Source organism: Coenobita brevimanus, chromosome 94 (genome assembly GCF_032717465.1).
Source record: "Coenobita brevimanus isolate Jiangsu-jjx chromosome 94, ASM3271746v2, whole genome shotgun sequence".
NCBI lineage: Eukaryota > Metazoa > Arthropoda > Malacostraca > Decapoda > Coenobitidae > Coenobita > Coenobita brevimanus.
In genome coordinates this window covers 5387320-5399349 of record NC_137047.1, presented here as the reverse complement: position 1 = coordinate 5399349, position 12030 = coordinate 5387320, and the positions used below count along the sequence as shown (strand labels likewise).

At 40.0% G+C, this 12030-nt stretch overlaps 1 protein-coding gene across 1 annotated transcript in view; it reads left to right on the top strand.

Annotated features, from left to right (window-relative positions):
• The first annotated feature begins 285 nt into the window (after positions 1–285).
• LOC145412982 (uncharacterized) overlaps positions 286–12030 on the top strand; it is a 67539-nt gene continuing 55794 nt past the window's right edge. Inside the window, exons 1-3 of the mRNA XM_080282805.1 lie at positions 286–330; positions 4766–4882; positions 6778–6906. Of these exons, the coding sequence (XP_080138931.1) occupies positions 286–330; positions 4766–4882; positions 6778–6906 (291 nt within the window). The remainder of the gene's footprint in view (positions 331–4765; positions 4883–6777; positions 6907–12030) is intronic.

Here is a 12030-nt window from a genome sequence, read left to right as displayed (position 1 = left end):
TGGGGTCTGCTGGTTGCAGAAATAATTCTCTTTGTGGCGATTATTGCGCTGCTAGTAGTGAGGAATGAGCTCATGTTAAAAGTTCCTAATGCTTGTTCTTAATTGGCATGTACAAGGGAAACTAGTCTTCAGGCAACCTGTAGTTATCTCGGCATATGTTTCAGTGCATTTTTCTCATTTCTGTCGGTACCACGGGCTTATCTGGTTTTGTATTGTACATGTCTTAACCTTTTCTCTCTTATTTTTTCTTTTGCAGAATCTGGCTCTGATTTCATTACTGTTATAATGGCTACTGCTCAGATGGTGCGTGCGAACCAGGGGATCAGCACTGTGAGTAATGTGTAAATCTTGAGTGAGATATTTTGCATACTTAGTAAATGGTTTCCTGGGTACAGGAAACCATTTGTATTATCACTCGGTGTAGAGGCCATAAGGCATCCCTCCATCCCTACATCAAGTGAGTGGATGATGAGTGCCCCATTCACTATCTGGACATTGCTACTCCTCACCCTGCCCTAGGGTGGGAAAGGAGGTCTGGATGATGATGATGATGTTGTTTACATAGTTATATCATTGCATTGTAGTTAATATTTTAAAAATTACTTGCATTGAAATTCTAGGATGTGACATCATATTCAGGAAGTATTACTGTGCTCCATTTACTATAAGACATAATGACTGAACGAAGGTATTGTTAATAAAAAGGTACAGTATAAATCTGCTGTAAATGGGAAGCGTTGTTGAGCTATATATACCATTTAAATGGACAGAAAAGCGATGAGAGTTTGTTGCTAGATGGAAACTACATGCCCTCCATAATGGTGGAGGGATGCAAGCAGTTTAAGAGGAGTAATGACCATTGAAGTAGCGATAGAAGAGAGATAATGATGCAACAGTGCGGCGAAGAGACAGAGGTTCAAGGTTTTATCATGTAATTCATTGGATTCAAAATTGTATTTTTCTGCACTGAGAGAAACACTATATGTTAGGATAACAATAACAGCTAGTCACATACTGTTACCTTTTTCAAAGTGTTGGTGCCCAGGTTGGGCTAGTAAAGTTCAGAACATTTAAAGTAGTTGACAAACCTAAACTCCTAATGGTATTACAGTACTGGTACAGTATGAGGGAAAAAAAGTAATTTTTGGAAGTTTGAAGTTCAGACTTTTGCACACGGGACAAAGCCATTGTTAATGACTTCAAACCACTGCACTACCTGTCTTTTGATGACTTTCTGAAAGGAAGTGAATTTCTTTGCTACCGTAAGTAACAGCAGTGAGACTGTAAGACATGAGAGGATTGATCATGCTAGGGATTCCCTTGAGTGTGTGGAGGAGTTTTGTTACTTGGGAGATGTTATGTGCAGGAGGTGGGGCTGGAGCTAGCTCTGTGGCTAGAGTGAGGAGTGACTGGAAGAAGTTGAGTGAGCTGTTTCCTCTCCTACATTGAGAAGGCTCTCTCTCAGTGCTAAGGGATCTTTGTTTGCAGCAAGTGTTAGGAGTGTAATGCTGGATGGTAGTGTGATCTGGGCAGTAAAGGAAGTGGATGTTTGTTGGCTCAAATGTACAGAAATGACAGTGATTAGATGGATATACAGTGTGTCCTTGAATGTGAGGCCTGGGGAGGCTAGGTTTATGATGGGAAAGTTAAGAGGAAGGATGGGACTGGAGTGTATTGGTGTTGTGATAAGGAGTGAATTGAGTTGGTTTGGGCATGGACATGTGAAAAGGATGGGGGATGACAGTTGGGTGTAAAATGAGAAGTGAGAATGTTGTGGGGAGGGTTGTGAGAGGCACACCAAAAAAGACCTGGTGCAAGGTCACAGAGTGTGACCTCAGGGATAAGGGTCTGAATAGGGAGGCCATCAGAGATCGAGCAGCATGGAGAGCTGCCATTAGATGACCAAGGCAGATGCATGCAAACTTGTTGGAGCCTTTATAAATGAAGCGAAATGATTACACTAAGAAGACAAATGTCCCTGTGGTAACCACACACTTCTTTTTCCTCTTTTCCTTTGTACATACATACATACATCATCCAATCCTGTGTTGCCCCATGAATAGTGTAGGAACCCGGGACTAGGCAAGTTGGTCCTGACGTTTACGATGAGAGTGACCTGCCTCACTCATCCCTGAGTGGCATCATGTGAGCAACAAACCCCATCCACACCACGGATATAAACAGACACCGGCTTACTCCGATTGGAGCACTGTAATTACCCACTAACCCACCAGGCGCCATAGTTTGGTTATACGGTTACCACCCTGTGTAGGAAATGGTTTCCTGGTGTATGGGAAACCATTTGGCTTGTCACTTATTGTAGAGTCACCTGTAGACAGAAGGAAGAGTAGAGGAAGAGGGAAAGAAAGAAAGAAAAGGAAGGAAGGAAAGTACAGGGGAATAATTATACCTGACTTCCAATCATCTGGGACTCTACCTGCCTCCCAGGACAATCTGCACATCTTCCATATCCATTCTTCCACTATCTACCCAATCCTTCAGCATTTCACAACACACTCCATTAATTCCTAGGGCTTTTCCCAGCATGACTTTCTTCATTGCTACCGATTTTTTCCTCTTTTCTCATCTCCGTCTTTCTCCCAGCCACTGATACTCGCATTACTTTCATTTTCTGTGTTTAACAGTTCCTTAATGTGCTCTCTTCATCTGCTCGCTTTTTCTCCCTTCTCAACAAGCAGTCTTTCACTTCTATCATTCTCGCCCTACTACTGTCTTTATCACCCAGTTTTAACACTCAACCTCCTTCCAGAACATTTTTTTATATTCCCTTCTTTATACACTAAAATTCCTTCCAAACTCCTCAGCCACTTTCTTTTTACTCCCTCCTACTAATCTTTTCACCTCTTTCCACTTCTCTACATATAACTCTGTTCTTCCTCTCGACTTCCTCCATGCCTCTTATTCACTTGCTATATACTTTCTTCTTTTGCAACACAGCTTGTCTCACTTCTTCATTCCATTATGATGTTCCTTGCACCCCCTTTTGTCTTTTCACCCCACACACCACCTCACATGCTGCACATATTTCTTCTGTGACTTGTCTTTAATGTTTTGTTCTCTTTCTGTAATTTCTTAATTTGACTTTCCACCTTTGTCTTATATGCTGCTAATTCTTTCTCAGCCTGTATCATTTGCTCTTTCATTTCATCCCTCTCAGTTAGTCTCTTCTTCAAAACAGCCAACCTGTCAGTGATATCCCTACCAAAATCCTTAGATTCACAAATTACCTGCTTTCTTGTTTCTAACAATTCCAACCTCTTCATAACCTCATGCTCAGCCACTACCCACTCCTCCGTTGTTATTCCCTGAAACTCATCAAATTCTGGTGATTCAGGATTCATCCTTTTGCCACTAGATTTACCCTGTGATGTAATTTTGGGTGTAGGTCTGGAGAAATGAGTGGACATAGTTGTTGTAAACAAAGCCTTTACCAGTGTTTTGTGGTCAGCTGATTTTTAGGATACAGTTGTACCCCACCATATGATCCCCATTTATGTGATACCCTGCCTTTGCGATGTAAAAGAAATTAACACCCATCCTCGCCAATTGATGGCCAGTCCCCGGTTATCTGATGGGTTTCTATGTGATTTCCCCCCCCCCCCCCCCCAAGCTAGGCAGGTACCTGTGCCCAGCAAGATGGCCAACATTGTTTACGTGCATAGAACAATCGCGCATCACTGCAGTGGCGTAACCATCGTTGTCTCGTGGCGCGTGCCTCAGTGCTCCAGAGCGTCCCTCTTCCATCATCAGCAACCAAGTGAAGACCTCCCTTATGCTTGCCTGTGCTACATCGTGTTACGTCATCATCTTGCATTGCAACGTATCGTTGTTGAATGCAACTGTGTTCCTGCAGGGCTAGTGATCAGTGGAGTGCGATATACTGTAATTTTGAGTGATTTATTGTGTTATTTTTTGTTAAATAAGAATGAAGTGACAAGACTTTGAGAATAATCTATTGAAGGTCAAAATCTGTGGGCAGAGTCAAATACAGTAGACCCTTGGTATAATAAACTAATTGGGGGAAAGCCAGGATTGTCAAAGCCGATAGTCCATCATATCCGAGGGTCTTCCCCTGAGGTGGGATTTCAGGCACATGTTTGAAAATAAGCAAGTACAATAGCATACTGTATTCTAGTACCAAAAATATAAACTATACCCATTTTACACTAACTTGGCCCATGATTTTGCTCTTTTACAGCATATCTCGAATCCTTGTCTTTGGGCTTCTTCATGATTAGTAGAGTTTTACTAGGTAGTCTTATTACAACTCTAATCACAGTGGTGAGAGGGCAATTTCAGGCCAGCTTGGAGTAAAAAGGATAGGAAACACATATATTGCTTCCCATTGCACCCTGTTTAATGGACATTGTTTGTGGTAGCTGATGAAAGTTTGGTGGACTTTGTGGTGTCCATTAAATCTGATATCCGCTCTACTGGGGTCTGTTATAATGAGGGTCTACCGTATGTGGCCGTTAGACCAGTTGTAGGGTGCATGTATTGCACTCTGGGCATTCCTTCAACTGACTTTTATGTTTTGGTGGGATTGGAAGAATATCGCATTGTTAAAGGGATAAAATGCAATGTTATGCAGCATGTTATTTGGTTTTGTTAATAATACGGTACTGTTTTTTCTTTTGCTGTTTGCTAGAAACACCAGTTTACACAATAATCAAATTTATCATGAAGATTAAACTTTTAACAGTGTTAACCCTAATACAGTTTTTTTTTTTTCTTTTACCATCAGTGGCCATCGTTGTTTCCCGTGGAGCAGAAGACCAGGGAACAGTCTTTATTGTTTGTGAAGAAGTTAGTGGCTGTGGGGATATCATCTGTCACTTACCTACGCAGTCTTTTTCCAGAGGTATGCATTTGGTATGTGCATTAATTCTTTCATGACTGTATTTGATCATTATTTTTTGTGCAAAAAGAAAATGCTGATTCAACCACCTGTGTGTGATGGACAGAAAGTAGAGTGGTGGTGGAATTATTATCGTGTCAGTAGCAAGGTAGAGAAGAAAGGTGCTGTAGCTCTAGTATATTTTATTAATATCGAAGCTACTCCTAATATTTTATAAAACGTCAAGTTGATGATTGTCAGAGTAATGCTAGGAATGAGTTATCCTGCAATCTGATTCATCCAGACACACCTCTGTGATAAGGCATAGAACAGTTTACTTATTTGCTCCATTTTGTAGGCACAGTGGCCTAGTGCCCTTTGAACCATGTGTTTGTATGTTTGTTGCTATTGTTCTGTTGTGTTGTATCACCATAATATTGATGAAAGTTTCTCGGTCCTAAGAATTGCTTGATTTATTTATCATTCAACTAATTTTATGATTTCATTGTTATTTGTGTGGCTGATAAGCTCAATTGTAGTCACAGTTTCAAGCACACTTCTTGATCTCTGAATAGTCTGTGCATTAGCAAGATTTGTGTGTTTGGAGAAACCAGTGAGTGAGATTTCTGTGTTTTCTATCCTTGCACATTACATGCAGATGGTAGGTGGGTATGCCAACCTTCCACCCACCCGTTGTTGTGGTACCCTCCGTCAGGTGAATATGCTGTTATAAATCAGAGGGTTTTTCAGTTCTTCAGGAAACCATTTAATTTGTTGGATGGTTACCATGCTGGCATAGTGTACAAAGGTGGTCAAGTATCTTGTGGCCCTAATGGGTCTTAAGTCAAAGGAACAGTTGGCATAATTGCCCACATAATGTTGCAAAGGACTGTGCAAGTATACTCCGTTTACTGTACTCTTATTTGGCCTAAAATTTCCAACTCCCAATCTTGAATGCTTAGGTGGAGTACAACACCTCTTTCTTTATGCAGATACCTAGCACATTTGATTATCTGCATTTGAGAGAGTAAATTTGAAGGTAGTGGCACTGCTTTTTGCAGATGGTATTAGCAGTAAGAGTGTAACATTTCATAGTTTCATGCATAGGACAAGGTTAAAACCAGAAAAAAATATATATTCAACCCTTGGCTATCACGGGTTCCGCTATAGCGTATCTCGCTATCACGCCTATATAAAAAACTACCCAAGTACCTTTATCACACACTAAATGCCTGCTATCGCGCACCGGAAATGTTCAAAAATTTCAAAAAGGCTGGGCTCCAGTGCTCCTCCCAGCCAACAAAAGCTTCACTCCGTGATTGGTTGTGTGACGTCAGCGCCAGCCAAGCGCTGATTGACCGTCCGACCGAGTCTCCTGCCCGCCAAACCATTCAAGTGCGCACCCTCAGACCGTGAACAGTGACAGCGAGAACAATAACCTTTTTTATGATATGACCATGGCCAATGTACCCCCTCCCTGTCCCACTACCATCACCCAACATAATGCTGCGGCACCTGGCAGGGAAGTAAAAAAAAGGCAGAACCTAAGTTATGCAGTTAAACTGGAAATGTGAAACTCATAGACAGTGGAGAGACCAAGCGAAGTGTGGGGAAGAAATATAACATCAGTGAATCAACTATGAGGGGTATTTATAAGAATCATGATCACATCATAAAACATGCTCATTTTTGGACTATTATATGTTAATACTGTATGTGGTACAAAATGGGTATCTTAGGAGTAAGTATTGAGGTCATGGCACCAGTTAGAATTATTTCCATGAGTTCTTCAATTCGGCTATCACGGTTTCGGCTGTAGTGCAGCCATAGCAGGACCAATTGGGAGTGATAGTTGAGGGTTGAGTGTACAGTTTTCATGGTGAAGTGGTTAATTTTGCAATGTTCTTGAAAATTTTCAGATTGCCTATGGTGATAAAGACTTGGATGGGCTAAAACTGAAAATGCTACTTGACACCTCCTCGTGTCACATCTCCAATGTATTAGTGTCATGGATGAAGGGATGCTTTCAAGCAATGGAGAACCAATATGTAAGTTAAATAGTCAAACCAACATCACAAGGCTATAGGATTGTTTATTAACAATACAGTAACTTTGTGTCTTACATGTGATAAAATCTATATATGTGCCATGAGTAGTGTGGTGGTAAAAATTAATGGGTTTTGTTGGGCACAGGGAAGAAATGTGGTGCCCAGTAATGTGTCACTGACCTGGTGAATTACACACACACACACACACACACACACACACACACACACACACACACACACACACACACACACACACACACACATTAACAAGATAGTTGGAGAGACTTATAAGCTCTTGACTAACATAAGAGTAGCATTTCATTATATGGATGAGGAAATGATGAAAAAATTGATAGTGGCCATGATCCGCCCCAGGTTAGAATATGCAGCGGTAGTGTGGTGCCCACACAAAAAGAAAGATATAAACAAGATTGAGAGAATACAAAGAACAGCAACCAAGATGGTCCCCAGTCTGACAGACCTGTCATACAGAGAGAGGCTGGAAAAACTGGATTTGCCTTCGTTAGAGGAAAGGAGAAAGAGGGGAGACATGATTGCGGTGTTCAGGACCATGGTGGGAGTAGATAAAATTGACAAAGAAGATCTGTTTGTATGGGATAAGAGAGCAACAAGAGGACATGGAATGAAATTGAAAAAGTCAAGCTGCTTGAAGGATATCAAGAAATATAGCTTTCCTTACAGAAGTATAGACTTATGGAATAGCCTGGACAAAGAGATCGTCCAGTCAAAAAACTTAAACGAGTTTAAAGTTAAATTCGACTTATTGAGAAACAGCGATGGAAACCCACGAGCATAGTACATTCCATGTATATCACAATTAGGTATATTCTTAAATATTTGGAACGACTTAGACAAAGAGGTGGTGCATGAGAAAAACATTCATGTGTGTAAAGGTAGACTTGATAAATGTGGACATGGAGACAGGACAACACGAGCATTGCTCAATTCCTGTATACTACAAATAGGTAAATACAAATAGGTAAATACACACACACACATTGTCTCGTGAGGAAGTAGTTTCAGGAATTTTGTCTGTCCTGTCTCCTAGGGTCTTTCTTTAAATTTAAAATAATGAAAGTTAGTAGACTACCAAAAATGTAAAGATTTGTTGGCAATAGTATACATGAATGTTTGTGGCTTATTCGGTAACAGCTGTTTAGGTACTTTACATTAAACATGGCCGAAAATGTAAACAATGAGGGAATGGAATTTCAAGGATTTGATGCTAATACTAATGTCATGGACCTGGTGAAAACATTAATTATGAGGATTAGTGAACTCGAAAAAAAAGTAGAGAATCTAGTGATAAAGGATGTGTCAGGAAATACGGAAACCACCATACAGAGTCTAATCCAGTCCAACGAAACAGCCAATGAAGAGATTAGGAATTTGAAGAGGGAAAATGTTGAACTGAGGAGGAAACTTGAAGAGAGTACTAATAAAACGGAAAAGGTGAGTAATGTATCAGAAGAACATAAGGCAAAGTGGGCACACGTAGAAGAAGAACAGAAAGAAGTGGTCAGCTTAAGAGAGATCATCCAGGAAGAAAGGGAAATGAACAAGAAAGAAATGGAAGAAAATGTAGTGAAAATACTGAAGAAAAAAGAGAAAATAGTGAGAGAAACTGTAGAAAGGAACAGATGTGTGGTAGTATTTGGAAACAGGGAAGAGGAAGAAAAGGTTAGGTTCGCAAGACTCGAGAGAGACACGAACATGGTGAGTGGAATATTAGGCAAGATTGACCCCGAAGGAGACAAGTGGGTAAAAGAAATTGAGGAAGTAAGGAGGATAGGGCCTTATAAGAAAGGAGAAACAAGACCAATGAGAGTCAAGTTTACATCAGAAAGTGTAATAAATGAGATACTTAAAGTGACCTGGAAATTAAGCGAAGAGGCGGGGATGGAAAATATTATAATAAGAAAAGATCTGAATGAAGAAGAAAGAGAAGTTTTAAAATCATTAAAGGAAGAAGTAAAGGAAAAAAATGATAAGAGGACAGAGGAAGAACGTAATACTTTTTTTTTGAGAGTATTGGATATGAAAGTAAGGAAATGGTATTTAAGGAAATAGAAGTGAAGGAAACTAGGGGGGATGGTTGTGAAAGATCAGAAGTTGAGGAAGTGGTATGGACAGAGAGTAGGAGAGAAGAGGGTATTAATAATGTCAAAAATAATTTGAAGGTGATATATACTAATGTTGATGGTTTCATATCGACAAGGATCGAAATTAATGATTTCTTGAGAGAACATGAACCTGATGTCATGTGCTTTGTAGAGACCAAATTAAGAGAAGATATTGATGTTCATTTGGGAGATGGTAAATACAAACTGTGGAGAAAAGACAGAAAAGAAAAAAAGGGAGGAGGAGTGATGATAGCAGTGAAGAACAACATAAATGTAGATACTGTGGAAATGGGAGAAGGCAGGGCTGAAGTGATATATATGAAATTAGAAACTGGAGAGAATGTTAAGAGAGATATGGCGGTAGTGTATGTTCCCCCAAAGACGAGAGCATGGAAGGATGACGAATACCATGAGATGTTGTCAGATATGGCTAGCTATTTGCAAAAAATAATTGAGAAAAGCAATAATATAATTTTGGTGGGTGACTTTAATTGTAAAGAGGTGAACTGGGAGGAATGGTACTCGGGAGGTGGCGAGGATTCGTGGGGCACTATGTTATTAAATATAATAATGAATAATGTGATGACGCAGTGGGTCAAAGAAGAGACACGGTTTCGAGGTGAGGACACATCAGCAATGTTAGATTTACTGTTCACCAAAGAACCCGATGTAATAAAATCATTGGAATATCTCTGTCCTTTGGGAAAAAGTGATCACGTGGTCATTGAGTTCCAGATGTTAATAGGAAACGTCGAGCCAAGAGATGAGCTTCATAGACAGGGAAGATACAACTTTGGCAAAGCAAATTTTACAGGATTGAGAAACTTTTTTGAAAATGCGGATTGGAGAAAATTCAGAGAAACAAGAGAGATACAGAGGAAGTGGGATATCTTTGTAGACCTCTATAATTTGGGAGTGGAAAATTTGTACCAAGAGTAAGAGGGAAAGAAAACAGGAAAAAGGAGTGGTTTAATAGAAGGTGTATGATAGCCAAAAAAGAGAGAGATAAGGCGTGGAACAATTGGAGAAAGAGAGGTAACGACAGAACAAAAGAAGAATATAAAAGAACAAGAAATGAGTACACAAGAATACGTAGGGAAGAAGAAAGGAATTTTGAAAAAGGTATAATTGACAAATGCAAGGATGAACCCAAACTGTTTTATAGATTTGTTAATGGCAAACTGAAACAAAAGGAAGGAATCACCAAGCTGAAAGTAGATGGAGAGGTCTTTAAGGATGCGGCAATGCAAGCAGAAATAATGAACAAACGTTTCCAGTCAGTTTTCACTAAAGAAAAGGAGCTTGTGGAAGGGGAGGGAGTGATTAGAAATGTTCCGGTGATGAAAGATATAAAAGTGGAGGTGCAGGAAGTGTATAAATTACTGGAAACTCAAGATGTAAGGAAAGCCCCAGGACCTGATGGAATTTCTAATTGGGTACTGAAGGAATGCAGAGAACAACTGGCGGATAAAATTCACAGCTTAATTGTATGCTCACTGGAAGAGGAGAAAGTGCCAAAAGAATGGAAGAGGGCAAATGTGGTACCAATTTACAAGGGAGGAAACAGGGAAGAACCCCTGAATTATAGACCAGTGTCTCTAACCAGCATGGTCGCAAAATTGTGTGAGAGAATCCTGAAAGACAGATGGATAAAATGTCTGGAAGAGATGAATATTTTGGCTGAATGTCAGTTTGGATTCAGAAGCGGAAGGTCATGTGTTTCAAACTTGTTGAGCTTTTACTCAAGAGCGATTGATGTGGTACAGGAGAGAGATGGTTGGGTGGATTGTGTGTACTTAGACTTAGAGAAGGTCTTTGACAAGGTACCTCATAAGAGACTAATGTGGAAACTAGAATATATAGGAGGACTAAAGGGGAAACTTCTGGAATGGATGAGAGACTTTTTGAGAGACAGACAAATGAGGACAGTAATAAAGGAAAAGATGTCTGGATGGAGGGAAGTAACAAGTGGAGTCCCTCAAGGCTCAGTGTTGGCGCCAGTAATGTTCCTCATTTACGTAAATGATATGGTAGATGGAGTGAACAGTTATGCGAGTCTGTTTGCTGATGATGTAAAGATCTTGAGGAAGATAGAGGTTGAGGAGGATTGTAAAATACTGCAGGAGGATTTGGATAGGATACACAATTGGAGCCGGACGTGGGAAATGAAATTTAATGTAAAGAAATGTAAAATATTGGAAATGGGTAAAAGTACCAGGAGACCATCACTGAATTATTTTTTGGGTAATGAATTAATCACAAAAAGGAGAGAAGAGAAAAATTTGGGAGTGCTGGTCCAAGATAGTTTGTAACCAGAAAAGCACATTAACAAGATAGTTGGAGAGACTTATAAGCTCTTGACTAACATAAGAGTAGCATTTCATTATATGGATGAGGAAATGATGAAGAAATTGATAGTGGCCATGATCCGCCCCAGGTTAGAATATGCAGCGGTAGTGTGGTGCCCACACAAAAAGAAAGATATAAACAAGATTGAGAGAATACAAAGAACAGCAACCAAGATGGTCCCCAGTCTGACAGACCTGTCATACAGAGAGAGGCTGGAAAAACTGGATTTGCCTTCGTTAGAGGAAAGGAGAAAGAGGGGAGACATGATTGCGGTGTTCAGGACCATGGTGGGAGTAGATAAAATTGACAAAGAAGATCTGTTTGTATGGGATAAGAGAGCAACAAGAGGACATGGAATGAAATTGAAAAAGTCAAGCTGCTTGAAGGATATCAAGAAATATAGCTTTCCTTACAGAAGTATAGACTTATGGAATAGCCTGGACAGAGATCGTCCAGTCAAAAAACTTAAACGAGTTTAAAGTTAAATTCGACTTATTGAGAAACAGCGACGGAAACCCACGAGCATAGTACATTCCGTGTATATCACAATTAGGTATATTCTTAAATATTTGGAACGACTTAGACAAAGAGGTGGTGCATGAGAAAAACATTCATGTGTGTAAAGGTAGAC